The sequence below is a fragment of the Schistocerca serialis genome, chromosome 1, assembly GCF_023864345.2.
Source record: "Schistocerca serialis cubense isolate TAMUIC-IGC-003099 chromosome 1, iqSchSeri2.2, whole genome shotgun sequence".
Taxonomy (NCBI): Eukaryota; Metazoa; Arthropoda; class Insecta; order Orthoptera; family Acrididae; genus Schistocerca; species Schistocerca serialis.
In genome coordinates this window covers 312,411,221-312,435,468 of record NC_064638.1, presented here as the reverse complement: position 1 = coordinate 312,435,468, position 24,248 = coordinate 312,411,221, and the positions used below count along the sequence as shown (strand labels likewise).

Genomic DNA, 24,248 nt, shown 5'->3' with positions numbered 1-24,248 from the left:
CATAGCTGATAAGGAAAAGCTGAATGAAGCAAAAAAGAGCGTAAAGAGAGCAATGAGAGAAGTATTCAACGAATTCGAACATAAAACATTGGCAAACAATCTAAACAAGAACCCTAAAAAGTTTTGGTCATATGTAAAATCGGTAAGCGGATCTAAATCCCCTATTCAGTCACTCGTTGACCACGATGGCACCGAAACAGAGGACGACCGAAGAAAGGCAGAAATACTGAATTCAGTGTTCCGAAACTGTTTCACTGCGGAAAATCGTAACACGGTCCCTGACTTCAGCCGTCGCACGGACGCCAAAATGGAAAATATTGAAATAAATGATATCGGAATTGAAAAACAACTGCTATCACTTAGTAGCGGAAAAGCATCCGGACCAGACGAGATACCCTTAAGATTCTACAGTGATTATGCTAAAGAACTTGCCCCCTTTCTATCAGCAATTTATCGTAGATCGCTGGAAGAACGTAAAGTACCTAGCGACTGGAAGAAAGCGCAGGTCGTTCCCATTTTCAAGAAGGGTCATAAATCAGATGCGAATAATTATAGGCCTATTTCGCTTACGTCAATCTGTTGTAGAATAATGGAACATGTTTTGTGTTCTCGTATTATGACGTTCTTAGATAATACAAATCTCCTTCATCATAACCAACATGGATTCCGCAAACAGAGATCATGTGAAACTCAGCTCGCCCTATTTGCCCAAGAAATTCACAGTGCCGTAGACACTGGCGAGCAGATTGATGCTGTATTCCTGGACTTCAGGAAGGCATTTGATACGGTTCCGCACTTACGTTTAGTGAAAAAAATACGAGCTTACGGAATATCGGACCAGGTTTGTGATTGGATTCAGGATTTCCTAGAAGAAAGAACACAACATGTCATTCTTAACGGTTCAAAATCTGCAGATGTAGAGGTAATTTCGGGAGTACCGCAGGGAAGCGTGATAGGACCTTTATTGTTTACAATATACATAAATGACTTAGTTGACAACATCGGTAGCTCCGTGAGGCTATTTGCAGATGACACGGTTGTCTACAAGAAAGTAGCAACATCAGAAGACTCGTACGTACTCCAGGAGGACCTGCAGAGGATTAATGCATGGTGCGACAGCTGGCAGCTTTCCCTAAACGTAGATAAATGTAATATAATGCGCATACATAGGGGCAGAAATCCATTCCAGTACGATTATGCCATAGGTGGTAAATCATTGGAAGCGGTAACGACCGTAAAATACTTAGGAGTTACTATCCGGAGCAATCTGAAGTGGAATGATCACATAAAACAAATAGTGGGAAAAGCAGGCGCCAGGTTGAGATTCATAGGAAGAATTCTAAGAAAATGTGACTCATCGACGAAAGACGTAGCTTACAAAACGCTTGTTCGTCCGATTCTTGAGTATTGCTCATCAGTATGGGACCCTTACCAGGTTGGATTAATAGAAGAGATAGACATGATCCAGCGAAAAGCAGCGCGATGCGTCATGGGGACATTTAGTCAGCGCGAGAGCGTTACGGAGATGCTGAACAAGCTCCAGTGGCAGACACTTCAAGAAAGGCGTTACGCAATACGGAGAGGTTTATTATCGAAATTACGAGAGAGCACATTCCGGGAAGAGATGGGCAACATATTACTACCGCCCACATATATCTCGCGTAATGATCACAACGAAAAGATCCGAGAAATTAGAGCAAATACGGAGACTTACAAGCAGTCGTTCTTCCCACGCACAATTCGTGAATGGAACAGGGAAGGGGGGATCAGATAGTGGTACAATAAGTACCCTCCGCCACACACCGTAAGGTGGCTCGCGGAGTATAGATGTAGATGTAGATGTAGAAAAGTAATGGGCCTACATAACCCCTGCTCCCATCCCCTTAGCTCATGGATCATACCACTGTAATAGACCTAGATGCAAGACCTGTCCCATACATTCTCCCACCACCGCCTTCTCTAGTCCAGTAACAAACATCACTTATCCCATCAAAGACAGGGCTACCTGCAAAACCAGTCATGTGATTTACAAGATAAGCTGCAACCACTGTGCTGCATTCTACATGGGCATGGCAACCAACAAGCTGTCTGTCCACATGAATGGCCACTGACAAACTGTGGCCAAGAAACAAGTGGACCACCCTGTTGCTGAGCTCACTGCCACAATGCCAAACATGACATCCTTCATTTCAATGACTGCTTCACAGCCTGGGCCATGTAGATCCTTCCCACTAACACCAGGTTTTCTCAGTAGTGCAGGTGCGAACCTCCCTGCAATACATCCTACATTCCTGTAACCCTCCTGGCCTCCACCTCTGTTAGTCACTCCGCAACCATCCAGCCCCTTCCCTGTTCCCATTCCAGCACTACACAGTCCTCATTCCACCATTGCACCCAGTCTTTTTACTTCTCTCCTTTTCCGCTAACCCCCCCCAAATCCCCACATCTCCCCTGCCCTCCATCTAACCTGCAACACTTCACTGTCTGCCACCCCTACCTTACTATCCCTCCTCTTCCCCGCTCCAGCCTCCTCCTTACCCCCACCCAGTTGCCAATCCCATCATGCACTGGTGCCACTGCTCGGGACCAAAAATCGGGTCCTTATATATTATCAAAATAGTAGGAAAAAAAATTGCGTCTTTTTAACTATTTCTTATACTACAAGGGTTAAGTTAAATTATTTGTTTAAATCATGGAATTAATAAATATAGTTATGCAAACAATACTTTTGATGAAACTGGAAATTACCTTGGAATTAATTAAGAGCTGGCTTTGCTAACATGTTTCTGAATAGAGCCAATTAAATACTTAAAGAATGCTAGTATTTTGTCTTCCAAATGTTTATAATTAGCACAGAATTTATATTTTTTTATAAGTCAACAATAGAATTTAAGTTAAGAAACAATTACTGATTTCACTCTATAAAGAATGTATTAACTAGGAATAGTCAAAATAAATTATAAAATCAATTACATACATAAAACTAAACACAAAATTAGAACTGGTTCTATTTTCTTTAAAACTAAGGGCCAACCTTTCCTTTTATGGAAATGCAGATTATACTCACATATGCAGAGTTAATCAGTTTAACAATTTAAAGGCACTTCTAAAGCTGCTATCGTGATAAAATTCACACACAACAAAGATTAAAGTGTGTAGATGAAGAAAATAATATTTTTGAAAAATCACTTTTTTGGACCAAAATTCATTACATCCCCCCTTGAACTTTCCATGAATTAAACGCCTTTAAAATCTACAGCCATGCTGCCCTGGCATGTTTTCTAAAGGTATCTACCCACGTTTCATGAAGTTGTTGTCTTAGTCTTTTCTTATCTCTGTAATGAATTTCCTTGATCCATTAACTATTTAGTTGCCAGGCTACATTATCCGGTTATTACATCTTCCACTTCAGTGTTCCCTTGTAACTTTTTTAGTCTTCCTAACAATTGCCAACATATCTCTTCTTAATCTATTAAGTGCTTCCACTTGTTGTTGAAGTTTATTTGCACAAGAGACAAAACAGTACACTATCATGATCAAAATTAATGAAGTCCTCATATGATCCTTTCCAGTTTAAGAATCTGAAAACTTCCTGTAATGTTGCCAAGATTAGTTTTGTTCATATGGAGCAGCGTTGTTTAATCTTCTTTCAGTTCTGAATTTATCAATATCCTGATGAAGTCTATTGGGAGCTGTGTGATTGGCATACTCATCAACATTCTGACAAAGGTTGAACCAGTATTGGAAGAAGGACAAGGTCGGCCCCAAATGCATACCTGAAAGATGGTGGAATATTCCATAAATAACTTTGGAGTTCCCTTTTGTATGTGTTCTCTGCCAACTTTTATCATGTATCTCCTGGCAGCTTTATTTTATTTCATACCTCTAATGGCTTTTCACGCTTCATCTGGCATGAATTCAAGGATATCACTGTATTCATTATTAGCTATCTGGATTTCTGATTCATCTCTTGAAGTATACAAAAAAATCAAAGAAATATGGGAATGCATTGTACAGTTTTCTCTCTGTTGTTACTTACTGTGCCATTGTAAATGATGAAATGTGATTTGTACAGCTTTGTTTTATTTTCTTTGTACTTTTATCATTTTGAGTTGTTTTTATTACCAAAAGTTCATTGTGCCTTTTTGTATTAGCTTTAAGATGATTCTGGGTAGTTTTATGTAAATGAGCATATTCTGTGGTGTTCCTACAATTGTTCACTTGAAATCTCTTCTTCTTTCAACAGTTATATTATTCCATTTGGAATTTTTTATGTATGCAACATCTTTTGCTGTTTGTATAAGTGATTTTGCTAAATAACTGCCACTTTTATCTCTCTCTTTGAAATCATAATTTTCTAAGAGGCTGAAATTTGTAATATTCTTGTCCTTTGGCCATCCTCAAAGTGAAGATTTAATTCAAGCAGTGAATGGTAAATATTATTGTGCTTGCCTCTGATTGATCATGTATATGTCAATTGTGGACTGAATTATGCAATATATGATGGAAGACAATGATTGGGCACACTGTCGAAATATCTTGAATAAATCTGATGATACTTTTCACCAACATGTGCCATAAATTCTTCCATTTCAATACAATAATCTTCCTACAACAGGTACTTAATTCTTTGAGAACACTATTAATAACATCAACTTCAGACTGACAGCTCAGTATAGCGATTACTTACAGTCTCCATTTGTCTTCCAAAGTCTGTAAGTAATTGTTTTAGTATGGTATTTAATTCTGAGATGAGCCACATATCCAAGAGCAATACATGGAGTGTCAATAACGTGCCTATGTAGGTACTTCCTCTCACCATCCCATCTTGAAGACAAATGTCATCCCTCGACATGGCTGGCCACACGAAAATAAATGGTAAATTCACTCAATAGTTGTATGCTCCTATATAATCATTTATTATATTCCAGAAAGAGATTTTCACTCTGCAGCGGAGTGTGCACTGATATGAAACTTCCTGGCAGATTAAAACTGTGTGCCCGACCGAGACTCGAACTCGGGACCTTTGCCTTTCGCGGGCGAGTGCTCTACCATCTGTTGTTGTACAGGCCTGTTGCACAACATTAGAACTCTGACTTTTATTGGTTACCAGTTGCTACCAACAATGTTTCTCATTCTTCTGAGAAATCATGTCATCAAATTTACACTCAACATTTTGCAGTTCCCCAAAATTTCTCTCTTGACTTTCAACATATTGCTTGTGTAACTACTACTGACCAAGCTCTTTAGGTTGTTTTACAATACTGTTCATAGGTGGCCACACAGTTTGAAAGAAATTCCTTATCCAGTGGTACATCACTACTTTTGACATTGTAACACACTATTTGCGCGGTCAGGGGTCCTGCTGCTAAGTACAGAGAATGATGAAGCATAAGTTGTGATTCCTCAGTCCCTCCAGTGTGTAGTTTTGCCTTCATTACACCATGGTCACGGGGGTGTAGTTTACACAAAGCAACTCACCTGACATCATTGTACTTGGCAGGACATGGGTGCCCAAATTCAGCAAATGACATGCTGTTCCACAGCTAGTGTGGAGTATCAGTCTGTTCCACTGCAATGCTTTTTACAGTGATTGTGTCCATTGGGACCATGGCAATGTTTACAGAACAACTTTTTGGGTCCATTCTGGTACACACGATAATGTTGGTGGTAGAGTATACAGTAAATTTCCATTTGTAGTCTCCACGACATCTACCACTACTGTTAGTACAGTACAGATTTGTCCTCTATTTTTTGTCTCAAAGGTCTCCCTGAGGTCCTTGTCTCAGGCAATGGACCACAGTTCATGTCAGCCAGTTTTCAACAGTTTTGTGCCAACAGTGGCATACACTATGTGACAACTCCTCTTTGTCATCCTCAGTCGAAGAGTGAAACTGAACAGTTCATCCAAACTCTCAAAAGGCACATAGAGAAACTCCATTCCTCCCACACAAGGCAGCAAGCCTTAAAGACTTATTTCCTTATGCTGCTCATTGCCACTTGACGAAAAGTCACCAGCAGAATTAGTAAACAGTTGTCACCATACCCTATTGCATCTTCTGTGGCCACCATAAAAACAGTTCATTCCATCAGCTCAGATAAAGTTTCAACAGCAAGCAAGTTTTCTGCAAAGTTTTTGGAAAGATACAGTGTTGGGAGCATGGTGTCATCACACAGGTCTTGGGTCACTCATTTTATGCCACTCAAGGTTCCCTGAGCTTCATCGGCATCACCAGAACCACCTGTAGTGCTTTTAAATCAGTGATTCTGCAGCAGAATGTTTGTCCACAGATCCAACTTGGCATGGGCTGTCACCTTCACCTCTCCGCTTGTCACGATCGGTGCCGTATTGGGGGAGATTGACATCGCTGCTGGTCCTGCAGCAAGAGCTGATGTCCCTGGACAGCCACCATGACTACCCTCAAGTTCTGCCTGCTGTCACCCTGACCACAGTGTCTGCATCTCTGGATGTGGGCATAGATCCTGTGGCTGGTTTTTCAGCTGGTGTTCGTGGTCAGTCGCAGCGTGGATAGTGGAGTGCAGACAAGCCATCTCTTCAGTACCTATCTCCCCATCTACATCTGCATTCAGACCTCATTACCCCTCCCCACCTCTGTGCCTCCTCACTATCATCACATTGCCCAGGACTATACGATGAGGGTGCGGAAGTTTGAGAAAGGAAGAATGTGGTGTTGTCCACTGTCCACAGAGCTCGATGGTCCTTTTCTGTCAGTACATGAGGTCTGCGTGGTCTAGGTTTAGCTGTTGTTGATCTTTTGCATTTCCATTTCAAACTCAAATTACCAATGGTCAGCTTGGGCAGCTTTACAAGGGTTGAAATGACCCTGGTGGATATGTTACTCAGGGGACGTCCAGTGACCAGTCCACATTCATAGTCACTGAACTCTTTGGACTGACCCATACTGCTGTTGCTGCTTTGCTACTGATGGCAGAATACTTCCCACCTAGTTTTATACTGGCAGGTTCACATCTTGTGATATCTGATGGTCAACTCTGCATTACGTAGAGATCAGATAGTGTATTTTATTAAGTTGATAAGTAAGTTTGAAGCATTTATGTTTTGCATGTTGATATTCCAATTGATAAAGATTTACTTATCGATTGTCATTTTTTATTTGTAGTTCATTGTTGTTATTTCATTTTACATATTGTCATTTTGTCATACGGAGATAGTGAGTGGAGCCGTGGATGCTAGAAAATGGAGAGCCAATGGGAGAAATGAGAACATTTCCAACATATTCATCTGTTTGAATAGAATACAAGGGTGATGGCAGTGGAGGCAGCTAGAAACATTAGTGCTGTGTATGGGGATAATGCCAATGGACAGAGCACACCAAGGAAAGATTTCTTCATTTTGAGAAGGTTGCATTTGACATTAGTGACTCTCCATGTTCAGGAAGACCTTTGGCGTTTCATGAAGATCATTTAAACACATTAATCCACAATGATCCACATCAGTGTACATGCGAACTGACAAAGGTGACAAACTGTGATTATTCCATCATCATGTGACATTTATAGGCAATGAGGAAGGTCAAAAATTGTGTGTATGGGTACTGTGAGCTCTCAGCCAAAAATTGCAAAAATCTGTGGATGTCCATATGTGCATCTCTGCTTGCTCATCATCAAGTGTCTCATGAACAATATGATCATTCCTATCCTGTATCATTACTGGTCATAAGAAGCAGTGTCTTTATGGTAACACAAGGAAAAGAAAGGAATAGTTGAGCTCAAACAAAGCAGCATCTCTTCTACAAAACATAATGTCATGCACACGGTGAAACATTGATGGTGTGGTGTACTACATATTGCTTCCCCAAGGTGTAATTATCACTGCTGACATTTACTGTCAACAACTGAGATGTCTTGCAGATGCAATTCAAGAACAAGAACCAGGAACATTGCGTGAAGTGATACTACCCACGATAACACTTGCCCACATTCAGCTACACTGACAAAAAATACTATACAGCAGCTGGGTTGGGAAGTCATTCTAAATCCACCTTGATCCTGCACCCTCGGATTTTCACCTTCCCCACTTTCTATCACACAACCTTTAAGGAATTTCCTTTCCAGTTGAAAACACACTCTGCATATGGCTAAAGCAGTTCTTCATCTCAAAACCACGTGCTTTCTACAGCCGTTGAATATAAAAATCACCTCAGTGCTGGCAGACTGTTGTTAACAGTGAAGGAGAATATATTACTGATGACTAAAGTCTCTTATGTGTGTCTGTTGCACTTATTAAACTTATGGGAAAAACTACAAATGGATGCACCAACTCAATGTATAGAGTGCATATTTCACATAGCAACCCATGTCTGCATTCCTTATCATATGGTGGTAGATGTCATTGAACAGCATCAGACACCATGAAGAGGGTAGGCACACAATATGCCATTTAAGCTGTCATGGTAGCAGGTCTGCAGAGCTATGTTTTCAATGCATATGTGGTGTCAAGCTAAATGAAAAGTCAAGGTGAAGTTTTATAACCTTTACTTGAAAAAAGTTGCAAAAAGTGCTCAAAATTACACCCTTCTGCTTGAATGCATGCCATGCAATGATGCTGGAATGAATGTTGCACTCTTTCAAACACTCCTGGCAAAATGGAAATTGCGTCAGAGAGTGCCATAATGCATGCTGTCAGCTGTTCATCAGTCTCAATGGGTGTTTCATAGACAATTGATTTCAGGTGGCCCCAGAAGAAAAAAATCCATGAGTGTCAAGTCTGGGGAACATGCAGGCCATGACACCAGCCCACCACACCCTATCCAGTTCTCACCAAAGGTTTCATCCAAAAGCATTCACACTGTATGTGTGAAGTACACAGGTGCACCAATGTGTTGGTACCATATTTGCTGTCACACACTGAGTGGACCATGTTCCCATAACTCTGGCAGTTTCTCATAAAAAGATTAAGTAACTATTTGTGTTCAGTCACCAGGGGAACATGTATGGACTGACCGGATTACTGCCTACCAAGCTGGCTCAAATTTTGACAGCAAAGCAATCTTGGTGAGCACAAAAAAAGGTGGCATGTGATTTTCCCTGTGCCCACAAGTGTTGAATGCGGCTGTTGAACATACCCTCTCATGTAAACAATGGCTCATCCAGTTCAGAAATTCCAATTGAATGGCACACCTTTGCAAAACCACTCGCAGAATTCAATTCAACATAGAAAATTGTCTGGGTGTGAACCTTCTGAAGGCAGTTGAGGTGCAAATCATCTTTATGCCACACATGCCAAACTGTGGAATGGCTCATGCCCATTCCCCACCAACACGCCATGAGCCTCTTGCGAGTCTCTTTTCCAGCAGTGCTAATGTCCCCTCTTCAAGCCCTGGTCTATGCACTGTGTGTTGATGACCGTGTTTGTCAGGCCTGTACACCTATAACACAATATGAATACACCAGGTTTTGAAGTAGACTTTAAATGCGTAAGTGTCATTACAAGAACATAACAGTGGAAAACATACCTCAAGTGAACTTGTTTCTCCTGTGGATGGCAGTGAATGTGTATGTATCTGGAGCTCAATGATTCAGAAACTGCCAAATGTACAAATGCTGGGCAGTGTGAGCGTTTTCCATTTGTTGCCCCATAAACACAGTGCACATCTGCCATTTCCTCCCAAGAATAATGCTCCATTTCTTCTCTGCTCCAGACAGTAACAAACCCAAGAGTGTCCTCATTTGACGATAAAATGATGCAGGGCAAGTCAGATTCTGCAGTGTGCACAGGTGCTGCCTCCTATGCAACACCTATCAAACAGGCATTTTCAAAGCCAAAAGCAATGCGTTCACATCACAGTAAGCGGCAGAAAACTCAGAGTGCTGTACTGCCTGGAAAGCTGCAACTATGTCAACTACAGCATTTGCAAATCAAGGTCATGAAACTTCAACATAATGTCTCTTTTACCTTGATGTCACAAATACATTGAAATCGTTGCCCTGCAGATCTGCCACCATGATGGCTCAGATTGCATTGTTCAGAGATGCCTAGTGCCTTACGCTAAGGGATGCAGACATGGGCTGCTATGTGAAATACGCTTCTTACGACCCACTCCACCAGCCCTTTCATTTTCTACATTCGTTTCAAATACACACTGTATATTCACACTCTTCTGGACATGGCTGAATGACTTATTACTGCTGCATTTACTGGCTGTCTCACTTACACAAAAACTTTAAAATGAAAGTACACTGCCATTACAGTGTGGCATCAGGTTCGAAAACTAGATCTTATATAAAAATAGAATTACATATGGCTCTGCAGTTTGTGATGGTAAACTGAAGAAGAGTAGATAATGTAAAGAGGAGGAACATATATTGGTATTAAAGGAAACCTGAAAAAATTCAGAGCAGAATATATATACTACTTTTACTGCATAAATATTCCCTGTTGTTGTTTAACTAAACTTTCTTACTTTCCCTTTGAGCTGATGTTCATTGAAGGCAGCAATAAGATCAGTTGCCCACTGTACTTTTTCTGGTGTAGGTGAAAAGGCATCTTGCACTATACGCACTTGATTGGGATGTATAACCTGCTTTCCTGTGAAACCCATTCTTGCTCCTGCTATAGAATGTTTCTTCAAAGCAGGCAGATCTGGAAAAAAAGTGTATTAAGTTGACTGTGACATACTCTTCTACAGTTAAAACCATTTTTTTAAATATCAGAAACAAGCTTTCGTGTTATATGTCGGCAGCCCTGGACTCATGCAGTACTGATGGTCAATGTACCGCCCCTCCCCCACAGTACATCTAGAGGTGCGAAGATTGGCAACTTGCTTTACATGTTCAAAATGCAAAATTGCACAATTTTCAAAATGAAAAAAAAACAAAACATAGAATGCTATGACTATCAATGAGTCACAGTTGGAATCGGTCAACTCATACAAATACCTTGGAATGACTATTTGTAGGGATTTGAAATGGAAAGGTCGAATAGTCTTAGTCGTGTGTAAAGTAGGTTGCAGACTGCAGTTCATTAGCACAATGCTAGTGAAATGCATTCAGTCTACAAAGGAGACTCCATAAAAGATACTTTTGTGATCCATCCTAGAAAATTGCTCAAGTGTCTGGGACCCACACCAAATAGGACTAATAGGGGATATAGAACAGATACAAAGAAGGGCAGCACAAATGGTTACAGTTTGTTCAGCCCATGGGAGAGTTGAAATTCATGGCAAAAACCTCCAGCTGCTTTTTATTTTGCACACTGCTACTAGATTAGGTCACAGATCATTTTCAGTCTTAGCAGGCATAAATGGCAGTAATATTATACTATGACATAAACAATTACAAGTTCCTGTTGCAGATGAACCACAGTCAATACAATCATCAACAATATAATACTTGTACAGAGCAGTTGTCACCAGAAGGCTTATTCACATTGAAAGTCAATAACAAACTAAACTGACTTTCAAAGTGAATAAGTCTCCTGGTGACAACTGCTCTGTACAAGTGTTATATTGCTGACAATTTTATTGACTTAGGCTGGCCTGCAACAGCAACTTGTAATCATTTACAACATGGCAAAACATTCCTGCCCTTTAGGTATTCTAAGCTAGAAAATGTGGCCAAAACAAGTTGCACTGTGCAAAATAAAAGACAGCTGAAGGTTTCACTATGAATTTCAACCATTATAGAGAAGCTGATTTTTCCCATGTATATGCATACCATAGGAGAGTGTCATGTACTTGCTGAAAGAACTGACCCGGTAGAGTCTTGTTGACAGATACGAATTACCCCACGAAAAACTACTTAGAAAGTTTCTAGAACTAACTTTAAGTGATGAACCTAGGAAAATATTGCAACCCCCTATATATCACTCCCATAGGGATCAATAAGATGAGATTACACTAATTATAGCACACACAAAGGCATTTAAGCAATCATTATTCCCATGATCCATACATGAATGGAATGAGAGATAGTCCTAATAACCGGTGCAACTGGACTTCTCCTCTGCCATTGCATTTCTCAGTGGTTTGCAGAGCACAGAAGTAGATGTACATATACAGAGGATAATTTTTTGTCACTTTGGAAGAAATAATGATATATTTAATTGCCAACAGCACTTCTTCATAAAATAACAAACAGGCTTAAAGAACAACAATGATAAAATAATCATTTTCACCTTTAACGATCAATACTTCACTTCTGTACCTCTAATTTTATCATAAATTTGCGATGACTTCTTGGAAATATTATCTCCAGCAATATGTAGAACTTATTTCCAATCTACATGAAACATTCGCTGATAATATACAGGGTTAGGCAGGACAAAGTGGAGAGAGGGTAAGACAGCTAGGTGCAGTCATGAAATTAGACAGAGGGCGGGAAAGAAATCAGTGGGGAGGGGGGTTAGCAGAAAAGGAGAGAAGTAAAAAGACTGGGTACATTGGTGAAGTAGAAATAGAGGGCTGTGTAGTGTTGGAACGTGAACAGTGAAAGGGCTAGATGGGTAAGTGGATAAGGACAATGACTTTACAAAGGTTAAGGCCAGGAGGTTTATGGGAATGTATGATATATTTACAGGGAGGATTTCCATCTGCACAATTCAGAAATTTTTGGTGGAAAGGATCCAGGTGACACAGGCTGTGAAGCAGTCATTGAAATGAAGGATGTCATGTTTGGCATCATGCTCAGCAACAGGGAGGTCCAGTTGTTTCTAGGCCACAGTTTGTCAGTGGTCATTCATGTGGATAGACAGAATGCAGCACAGTGGCTGCACCTTAGCTCGTAGATTTTGTGACTGGTTTCACAGGTAACTCTGCCTTTGATGGGATAGGTGAGGTACGTGAAAGGACTGGAATAGGTGGTGGTGGGAGGATGTATGGGACAGATCTTGTGTCTAGGTCTATTACACTGATATGAACCATGAGGCAAGAGGTAGGGAGCAGGGGTTGTGTAAAAATGGATGAGGGTATTGTGCATGTTCGGTGGATGGCAGAATACCACTATGGGGTGGGAAGGATAGTGGGTAGGACATTTCTCATTTCAGGGCACAACAAGAGGTAGTCGAAACACTGTCGGAGAATTTAATTTAGTTGCTCCAGTCCTGGGTGGTGCTGAGTCATGTGGGGGATACTCCTCTGTAGCCAGATTGTGGAACTTTGGGACGTGTGGGTGATTGGAAAGATAAGGCATGGGAGGTCTATTTTTGTACAATGTTGGGAGGGTAACTACAGTCTGTAAAGTTCTGAGTGAGATCCACGATATATTTTGAGAGGGAATGCTTGTCACTGCAAATGCGACTGCCATGTGTGGCTACGCAATTTGGAAGGGACCTCTTGGTAGGAAATGGGTGGCGGCTGTCAGAGTGGAGGTATTGCTTGTAGGTGCTACGTTTGATAGGGACAGAGGTACTGATGTAGCCATCTTTGAGGTGTGGGTCAACATTGAGGAAAGTGGCTTGTTAGGTTGAGTAGGACCCGGTGATGTGAATGGGGGAGAAGGTATTGAGGTTCCGAAAGAATGTGCATAGGGTGTCCTTACCCTCAATCCAGATCACAAAGACATCACCAATGAATCTGGATAAGGCGAGGCGTTTGGGATTCTGGGTGTTTAGGAAGAAGTACTCTAGAAGGCCCATAAATAGGTTCACATAGGATGGTGCCATGCAAGAGCCCAAGGCTATGGGATTTTTCATTGTCAGCTACAGTTTGTGTGTTTATTAAATATCAGGGTAATTTTGAGTGCTCAAAATGTTGACCTTAGGCATTTGATGCTAGAACCTGGTTCAAACTGTATGTTGAATTTCATCTGCAACATTCGATGCTGGACTGGTTAGCTCACAACATCCACTAAACTTGTTCTGTGAAACCTGATAAAATGTTTCCTGAGCCCATACAGCATAGCATTCATCATAGCAAATTAGAGAATGAAAAAGGTCAATAGAATGTTTATCGATTGTGGGAAGATCTATGGAAAGATCCCAGAACTGGTAACAATTCCCACATAGTACTAGCGAAAGAAAGTTGGCTAAAATCAAATGTAAACAGTAATGAAATTCTAAACTCCGACTGGAATGTATATAAAGGATAAGCTTAACGCTGGTGCTGGAAGCTTGTTTACAGCAATAAAAACTATGATAATATCTAATTATATTAGTATAGATCTAGACTGCGAAATAATTTGAGTGAAGATAGTGTTTAAGGCAGATTGAACATGGTCATCGAATATTTTTATAGACCTTCTGCCTCAACAGCAGTAATGGTAGAACATCTGAGGGGAAACTTGGAGAATATTTCTTATAAATATCCTGCTCATGTTACAGTTTAAGGTAGAGATTCCAATCTTACCATCTCATGTGATTAGTATAGGTAGTATGGAAAGAAAATCATGTGAAATTGTTCTAGTGCCTTATCCAGAAATTACCTTTAGCAGTTAATCAGAGAACTGACTTGTGAATATAACATCTTAAACTTGCTGATGACAGACAGACACAAACTTTTTGACTCAGTTAGAATAGATCAGGGAATCGGTGACCATAAGACCATTCCAGCATCACTGAATATGGCTGTAAATAATAATACAAAGAAGGGAAGTATAGTGTTACATGCCATTTAGGCAAATGATATTTCTCACACCTTATTTACGACAAGGAAAGGTGATAATGACAAAATGGTAAATTAGTATTAGGTAGGGAATATGTCACGAATCACATACTGTGCATGGTCATTTTGTTTCAAATTTGTGCAGAGTTGAATGGAGAGGTGTGCAGTTTGAATAATCGGCAAGACACAACACCGATAAATGTCTTCACCTGCTGTGGGCAGGGCCTTTTCTGTTTTGATGTCATGTCTTGGCAGTGTCTTGACTGTCAAGGAGTAGACATCCTCTCCAGGAATTAAAAAAAACAATGAACAAAAGAAGCTCTAACTGAAATGTCACTTACTTTTTGTCAAGCCTTCAAGGCAGATGTTATATTTAATTTACATTGTGTCTGCACTAATTTACAAAGTAATCTAGATCTGTACACCCAGTGAAACAAATACAAGACAGTCAATGATGAAATGTTGATGTCATTTCATAATTAGAGTAGATATTGTTTTTCCTTGTACCAATAACAGCTGCAAAGGAGAAGAGTTGATGTCTTTCCAGGGCTACACACTGTTCTACAGAGATACTACTTTTCATGGTTTCCACATAAAGAAGATATTTAATGGTGACAGTAACATTAAAGTTAAATTACCACATACTTCAGCTGACAGATCAAATGTGAGTGTTCTGACTTGGCTTCAAAGACATAACAAGAGCCACTAAAACATTTCAGTAGGAAGATCCTTCTGTTCAGTAAGAGCATTAAGAGACATATTTCAGATTACTTGACAAGTCAACACGAAAATTTCATATCCAGCACAGACAATGTTAAGCATCAAGGGATAAAGTTCAAGAGCATTGCACAATTTGCTTTACAGAGCTTTGTGCTGGGAAACATTGTGAGGGGGGCAGGGGGGGGGGGGGGGAGGAGGAAACACCCACTGTGGCTTGACAACCGTGTTAGAAAGCTGCTACAAAAGCAAAGAGAGCTTCAATGCAAATTTAAATGTAGCCAATGCCTCTCACAGGCAGACAAAAACTAAATGACGTCAAAATTATTGGAATATCCTAAGATGTTTTGATATTATCTTAAATCAGTAATTGGTCAAAGTCATCTGTCTAGACACATTGTGACCATAGTGGCATTGAAACAGAGGACAACATAGAAACAGCCAAAATATGAAATGGCTTTTTCAAAAACTGTTTCACAGAAGAAGTTCACACTGCAATTCCTTCTTTAAATCATTGCACAACTGACAGAATGACAGATATCGAAATACGTGACTGAAATCACTCAAAAGAGGTAAGGCCACTGGACATGACAGGATACCATTTGATTTTACACAGAGTGCGTGAAAGAACTTGCTCCTCTTGCAGCAGCTGTGTATCACAGGTCTCTTGAGGAGCAAAGCAGTCCTAATGATTGGAGAAAACTGCAGGTCATTGCCTTTTTCAAGAAGGGTCATCAAACAGATGCACAAAACTATAGGCCTGTATCTCTGCTGTCAGTCTGTTACAGACTTTTGAACATTTTTTAAGCTCATGTATTATGACACTTCTGTCGACTGAAAATCTCCTCTGTAGGAATCAACTTGTATTCTGAAAATTATGATAATTTGAAACTCAGCCCACTCTGTTCATCCACAGGACCCAGAAAGCAATAGATACGGGTGTCCGAGTAAATGCCATGTTCCTTGACTTCCAGAAGGTGTTCAATACAGTTCCACACTGCCACCTAAAGAAGAAAATATGGATGTATGGAATAGCAGGGCAGCTATGCAATTATATTGAAGAGTTTCTATCAAACAGAAGACAGAACATCATTCTGCACCTAGAGAAGTCTTAAGGTATGAAAGCAACTTCACATGTGCCCCCATGGGGTGTTATAGGATCATTATTTTTCACAATATATATAAACGACCTAATAGATAATGCCAGAAGTTCCATGAGGCTTTTTGCAGATGATGCTGTTGTAGACAGGAAAGTCGCAATGCTAGAAAATTGAAGTGAAATACAGGAAGACTGGCGGAGGATTGACACTTGTTGCAGGGAGTGGAAATCAACACTTAACATAAACAAATGTAACATATTGTGAGTACAGAATAACACTTTAATGTATTGCTTCCCTAAAATATCAAGGAGTATGCATACGGAGTGATTTCAAGTGGAACAACCACATAAAATTAACTGCAGGTGTGGTAGATGCCAGAACCAGATTCAATGGAAGAATCCTCAGCAAATGTAGCCCATCAACAATGGAAGTAGCACACAAAACATTCATTCAGCCAATACTCATACACTGAAACTTCCTGTCAGATTAAAACTGTATGCCGGACCGAGACTTGAACTCGCCGCAGAGTGAAAATCTCATTCTGGAATACTCGTATACTGCTTGTCAACCAGAGATCTGTACCAGATCTAAAGAAGAGCAGCACATTTCATTACAGATTCATTTAGTAAGTGCAAAAGTGTCACGGAGATGCTCAGCCAACTCTTGTGGCTGATGCTGCAAGACAGACATTCTGCGTCATGGTATGGTCTACTTTTAAATTTGTGGGAGTGTCCATTTGTATAACAGTCAACTAGTATATTGCTTCCTCCTACATATATCTCACAAAAAGACCATGAAGATAAAATCAGAGAGATTCAAGCTCACATGGAGACTTACCAGCTTCCTGCAAACCATATATGACTAGAACAGGAGACCTGGCTTAAGGACACTGGTACACAAAGTACCTTCCCCCACACATTGTAAGGTGGCATGCAAAGTACACAAATCAAAAAAAAGTTTTGGATCAACTTGGTTCGGAGAGTTCCGGAACCTGTACAGAAAATTGGAATAGAGATCAACATAAACATCACTTCTGCCCTTTTTATTGCCCACGAAAACCTCACATTGCATGTTGTACCACCTTACAGCGAGACCTTCAGAGGTGGTGGTCGAGATTGCTGTACCTACCGGTACCTCTAATACTCAGTAACATGTCCTCTTGTGTTGATGCATGCCTCTATTCATTCATTCATTCATTCATGAAGACACTGTTGGTCCACATTGTCCCACTCCTCAACGGCAATTCGGCGTAGATCCCTCACAGTGGTTGGTGGGTCACATCATCCATAAACATCCCTTTTCAATCTATCCCAGGGATGATCGATAGGGTTCATGTCTAGAGAACATGCTGGCCACTCTAGTCGAGTGATGTTGTTATCTTGAAGGAAGTCATTCACACAATGTGTACAGTGGGGACGCAAATTGACATCCATGAAGCCGAATACCTCACCAATATGCTGCTGATATGGATGCACTGTCGATCGGAGGATGGCATTCACGTATCATACAGCCGTTATGGCACCTTCCATGACAACCAGCGGTGTATGTCGGCCCTACATGATGCCACCCCAAAACAGCAGGGAACCTCCAGCTTGCTGCACTTGGTGGACAGTGTTTCTAAGGCATTCACACTGACCGGGTTGCCTCCAAACACATCTCCGACGATTGTCTGATTGAAGGCATATGCGGCACTCATTGGTGAAGATAACTTGATGCCAATCCTGAGCTGTCCATTCAGCATGTTGTTGGGCCCATCTGTACCGCGCTCCATGGTGTCGTGGTTGCTAAGGTGGACCTCGCCATGGACGTCGGGAGTGAAGTTGCACATCATGCAGCCTATTGCGCACAGATTGAGTCTTAACACAATGTCCTGTGAATGCACAAAAAGCATTATTCACCATGGTGGCATTGCTGTCAGGGTTCCTCCGAGCCATAATCCGTAGGTAGCAGTCCTCCACTGCAGTAGTAGCCCTTGGGCGGCCCGAGCGAGGCACATCATTGACAGTTCCTGTCTCTCTGTGTCTCCTCCATGTCACTCAGAGACGCCTGGACACTTCCCTTGCTGAGAGCCCTTCCTGGCACAAAGTAACAATGCAGACACAACTGAACTGCAGTATTGACCGTCTAGGTGTGGTTGAACTACAGCCAACATGAGCCGTGTATCTCCTACCTGGTGGAACGACTGGAACTGATTGGCTGTCAGACCCCCTCTGTCTAATAGGCAGTGCTCATGCATGGTTGTTTACATTGTAGGGCGGGTTTAGTGACATCTCTGGGCAGTCAAAGGGACTGTGTCTGTGATACAATGTCCACAGGCAACATTTATCTTCAGGAGTTCTGGGAATCAGGGCGATGCAAAACTTTTTTTGATGTGTGCATATATGCAAATGTATTTCAGTATGATGTATGAATTAAAAGTCTACTGATAAGGCTGTATTCAGACAGGACATGGTTATTTTTCCTACTCATCTGTATTAACTTACATTTTTTCTGCATTTAGAGCAAACTGCCATTCATCACTCTAAACAGAAATTTTGTCTAAATCATCCTGTATCCTCATACAGTCGCACAATAATGACCCTGTCTTGTCATCACAGTTGCAGATTGCTGCCCACCCTATTCATCAGATCATTCATGTACAAGAATGGTCCTATAACACTTCACTGGAGCACCCCTGAAATACTCTCATCCCTGATGAATACTTACCATCCAGGGTTATGTACTGGGTGCTATTAGTTAGAAAGTCTATGAGTCTTACACTGGAGAGCCAAACTAACTGGTACACCTGCCTAATATTGTGTATGACCCCCCCCCCCCTCCCACCACCACCACCACCACCACCACCACCACCACCACCACCACCACCACCACCACACACACGCACGCACACACACACACACACACACACACACACACACACACACACACACACACGAGCACGCAGTAGTGCCACAACACAACATGGCATGGACTTGACTAACGTCTGAAGTAGTGTTGGAGGGAATTGACACCATGAATCCTGCAAAGCTCTCCATAAATCCATGATTACGAGGCGATGGAGATCTCTTCTCAACAGCACATCACAAGGCATCCCAGATATGCTCAATTATGTTCATGTCTGGAGAGTTTGGTGGCCAGCAGAAGTGTTTAAACTCAGAAGAGTGTTCCTGGAGCCACTCTGTAGCAATTCTGGATGCGTAAGGTGTCACACTGTCCTTCCGGAATTGCCCATATTCGTTGGAATGCACAATGGACATGAATGGATACAGGCGTTCAGACAGGATGCTTACAGATGTGTCACCTTTCAGAGTCATATCTAGACATATCAGGGGTCCCATATCATTACAACTGCACATTCTCCACACCATTACAGAGCCTCCACCAGCTTGAATAGTCCTCTTCTGACATGCAAGGCCCATGGATTCATGAAGTTTTTTCCATACCTGTGCACGTCCATTTGCTCGATACAATTTGAAATGAGACTTATGCAACCAGGCAACATTTTTCCAGTCATCAATAGTCCAATGTCTGTGTTGATGGGCCTAGGCGAGGCATAAAGCTTTGTGTTATGAAGTCATCAAGGATACATCAATGATGTTTCATTGAATGGTTTGTTCGCTGACGCTTGTTGATGACCCAGTATTGGAATCTGCCACAATTTGCAGAAGGGTTGCACTTCTGTTATGTTGAAAGATTCTCTTCAGTCATCATTGGTCCCATTTTTGCAGGATCATTTTACAGCCACAGTGATGTCGGGATGTTTTACAGGGTTCCTGATATTCAAAATACAGTCGTGAAATGGTCATATGGAAAATCCTCACTTCATTGCTACCTCGGAGAAGTTGTGTCCCATCACTCATGCGCTGACTATAAAACCACGTTCAGACTCACTTAAATCTTGATAATCTGTCATTGCAGCAGCAGTAACAACCTAACAACTGTGGCAGACACTTGTTGTGTCATATTCTGCCTGCTTACATATCACTGTATTTGAATATGCATACCTATACCAGTTTCTTTGGCACTTCAGTGTGGAATATGTCCAGGAATTCTGCAGTAAAACAGCATTGAAGATATTGGTGTATAATTTTGTGGGTCCATTCTTTTATCCTTCTTATATACAGTCAATTGGTACTCTCTACTGGGTGAAAGATTTGTCGTTGATGCACGCTAAGTAAGAGGCCAATGCCGTAAAATATTCCTTGTAAAACCAAATCAGGATTCCATCTGGCCCTGATGACTTACTTGTTTTAAACTCTTTCAGTTGCTTATCAACACCATGGATGCCTATTTCTAAGTCGTTTATATGGGAGCCTGTGCAATGCTCAAAAAAATGGTATGTCTGCACAATCCTTCTATGTGATGGTTTTTTTTAACACAGTACAGCTTCAGTTTTCCTTTTGGTGGCACCAATTATCACAGGAGAGCTAGTCAACAATTGACTGAATAGAAGCTTTTAACCCGCTTAGTGATTTTATGCGAACCCACTTAGTGATTTTATGGACGATCAGAATTTTCTCAGGTTCTCAGCAAGATCTTTTGCTAACATATGATGGTGGAAGTTGCTGTATGCTGTGGACATCAGTATTTTTATTTATGTATAATGTCTACTTGAATTGAGAATGCAACACTCTCTGTTCCTCAACATCTTCCAATTTCTGTTATAAACCAGGTGCATTTTTTCCATCCTCAATCCACCTACTCAGCACATGCTGCTCCAGAGCAAGATTTACTATCAGTTTAAACTTTGCCCATTATACCCGAACATCCATCATACTGGAACTAAATGATGTCCAGCCTTCTTGGTAGAATTATTAAATTAGGTTAGCATTGTTGCTATTTCTTCATTATTATTGCTAACCCTTATCTCTATATGTTGCTAACAGGCCAGGCCTCTTTCTGGCTACAAGGTCTAAAATATTTTCATTGCATTTAGGTTGGTAAAACAAAACACACACACACACACACACACACACACACACACACACACACAGTGGTAATAAAAAATAAACACTTCCCTAAAATTTCATTTATTTCATCAATTTTTTGGAATAGTTACTATATGGCATGGAAACAGGTAAACATACATACCAACTATTGTCAAACGAGCATAAGAAGATCCCTGACAGTTGGCAACACTGTAGCTCTAACAGCTGCAGGCAAAAGCAGCAACAACACTGAGGTATTGCCACAGAAACATTTGCAAAATCATGTTACGTAATTAGCTGAGGTACATGTGCAAAGCAGCTGCACCGAGCCCACTGCCACAGCCGGGGATCTTACTATGCCAAACCAAATGTATTAACACCTTCATGCCTTATCCAGTAACCAGGAAAGAACTGAGTAGCACTTTTCTAGCCACAAACAACTGGTGAATGAGGCACATCATAATGGCATCCTCTATTAGAACTGCAACATTCTAGAAAGAAATTGTGTCTTTTACCCTTAAGGTTTCTCAAATGATGGATCTAATTCCCATACGAAATGTTCACACTCCATCATCTCTAACGTTAACCTTGCCCCAGCCAGTGGGGATTCTCAATGGCTCAATAATATGCACTTTTTTTTATTTTTGGCTTTCCATGATTTGTAGAAGGTAGGTTCTTCAGTAAAGGAAATTCTTTGAAGAAAGGTCCTATTGTCTTCATGTTGCATCAGAACCTGTGACAGAATTCCATGTGTCTTCTTCAATCTCAATTTGATGTTGAAGTGACACACAATATGGATGGAAGCTTTTTGTGTGCAAAATGTGAACAACGATGGGATGACTTGTCCCAGAAGCACTCACAGTTTTTCTGGAGCTAATGAGTGCACTATGAGTAACAGCTGCCAGAACATCTACTTCATTCACTCTGCTCTTTATATGCTTGCTCCTTACTTTCTGCATAGCATTCCAGTTTTCTTACAATAACAACTTTTTGCGCATTCACTGAATCGTTTTTATTGGACACTCACACCTACCTTTGTACGTACAACTCAACATTCCTCCTGCAGTCTCTGTGAAGAAGGACCATACCTAGTTTCTGTTCATTTGCAAGAGTTACTTATTTTTCTGAACTGACCAGTGCCAACACATATGAATGACACAGATATAATGAAAGCTACATTTTCTCTGTGCCCCCTTTATACTGGTATCATCGCAGTGCAACAAACTGTTCCCTCCTTACCTGCCATGTAATATTTTCTTATCTGGATATCAAATCACAAACTTCCACAAAAAAATAACGATTGGATTCATGTTCAAAATAGATACATTCTAAGTTCTGAACATTATAATTAACCTGAAACTAGTAATAGGATTCTGAAGAGTGAAATACTGTTGACTTCTCTTTTAGAAATATGATACTAGCAGCATAGTGCCTGAAAAAGCACAATTGATGCTAATACCTCTGTATTTAACACAGTTATGAAAAGAGCCTGTGTGTAGTTTAGTGGAGACTTGCACACAGTTCACATCGGTGAAAACAAAATTATATCTCAAACACCCCCCCATGAACCATGGACCTTGCCGTTGGTGGGGAGGCTTGCGTGTCTCAGCGATACAGATAGCCGTACCGTAGGTGCAACCACAACAGAGGGGTATCTATTGAGAGGCAGACAAACGTGTGGTTCCTGAAGAGGGGCAGCAGCCTTTTCAGTAGTTGCAAGGGCAACAGTCTGGATGATTGACTGATCTGGCCTTGTAACAATAACCAAAACGGCCTTGCTGTGCTGGTACTGCGAACGGCTGAAAGTAAGGGGAAACTACGGCCGTAATTTTTCCCGAGAGCATGCAGCTTTACTGTATGATTAAATGATGATGGCGTCCTCTTGGGTAAAATATTCCGGAGGTAAAATAGTCCCCCATTCAGATCTCCGGGCAGGGACTACTCAAGAGGATGTCATTATCAGGAGAAAGAAAACTGGTGTTCTACAGATCGGAGTGTGGAATGTCAGATCCCTTAATCGGGCAGGTAGGTTAGAAAATTTAAAAAGGGAAATGGATAGGTTAAAGTTAGATACAGTGGGAATTAGTAAAGTTTGGTGGCAGGAGGAACAAGACTTCTGGTCAGGTGACAACAGGGTTATAAACGCAAAATCAAATAGGGGTAATGCAGGAGTAGGTTTACTAATGAATAGGAAAATAGGAATGCGGGTAAGCTACTACAAACAGCATAGTGAACGCATTACTGTGGCCAAGATAGATACGAAGCCCACACCATAGTACAAGTTTATATGCCTACTAGCTCAGCAGATGACGAAGAAATTGAAGAAATGTATGATGAAATAAAAGAAATTATTCAGATAGTGAAGGGAGACGAAAATTTAATAGTCATGGGTGACTGGAATTCGTCAGTAGGAAAAGGGAGAGAAGGAAACGTAGTAGGTGAATATGGATTGGGGGTAAGAAATGAAAGAGGAAGCCGCCTGGTAGAATTTTGCACAGGGCACAACCTAATCATAGCTAACACTTGGTTCAAGGATCATAAAAGAAGATTGTATACATGGTAGAAGCCTGGAGATACTGACAGGTTTCAGATAGATTATATAATGGTAAGACAGAGATTTAGGAACCAGGTTTTAAAATGTAAGACATTTCCAGGGGCAGACGTGGACTCTGACCACAATCTATTGGTTATGAACTGTAGATGAAAACTGAAGAAACTGCAAAAAGGTGGGAATTTAAGGAGATGGGACCTGGATAAATTGAAAGAACCAGAGGTTTTACAGAGTTTCAGGGAGAGCATAAGAGAACAATTGACAGGAATGGGGGAAAGAAATACAGTAGAAGAAGAATGGGTAGCTTTGAGGGATGAAGTAGTGAAGGCAGCAGAGGATCAAGTAGGTAAAAAGACGAGGCCTAGTAGAAATC

At 41.0% G+C, this 24,248-nt stretch overlaps 1 protein-coding gene across 4 annotated transcripts in view; it reads right to left on the bottom strand.

The window, feature by feature from the left end:
* The window catches only part of LOC126469618 (citramalyl-CoA lyase, mitochondrial-like), a 204,096-nt gene that overhangs the window by 29,958 nt on the left and 149,890 nt on the right, over positions 1–24,248 (bottom strand). For all 4 annotated transcript variants that reach the window (XM_050096757.1, XM_050096762.1, XM_050096751.1 and 1 more), the window contains one exon: positions 10,446–10,624. In XM_050096757.1, the coding sequence (XP_049952714.1) occupies positions 10,446–10,624 (179 nt within the window). The remainder of the gene's footprint in view (positions 1–10,445; positions 10,625–24,248) is intronic.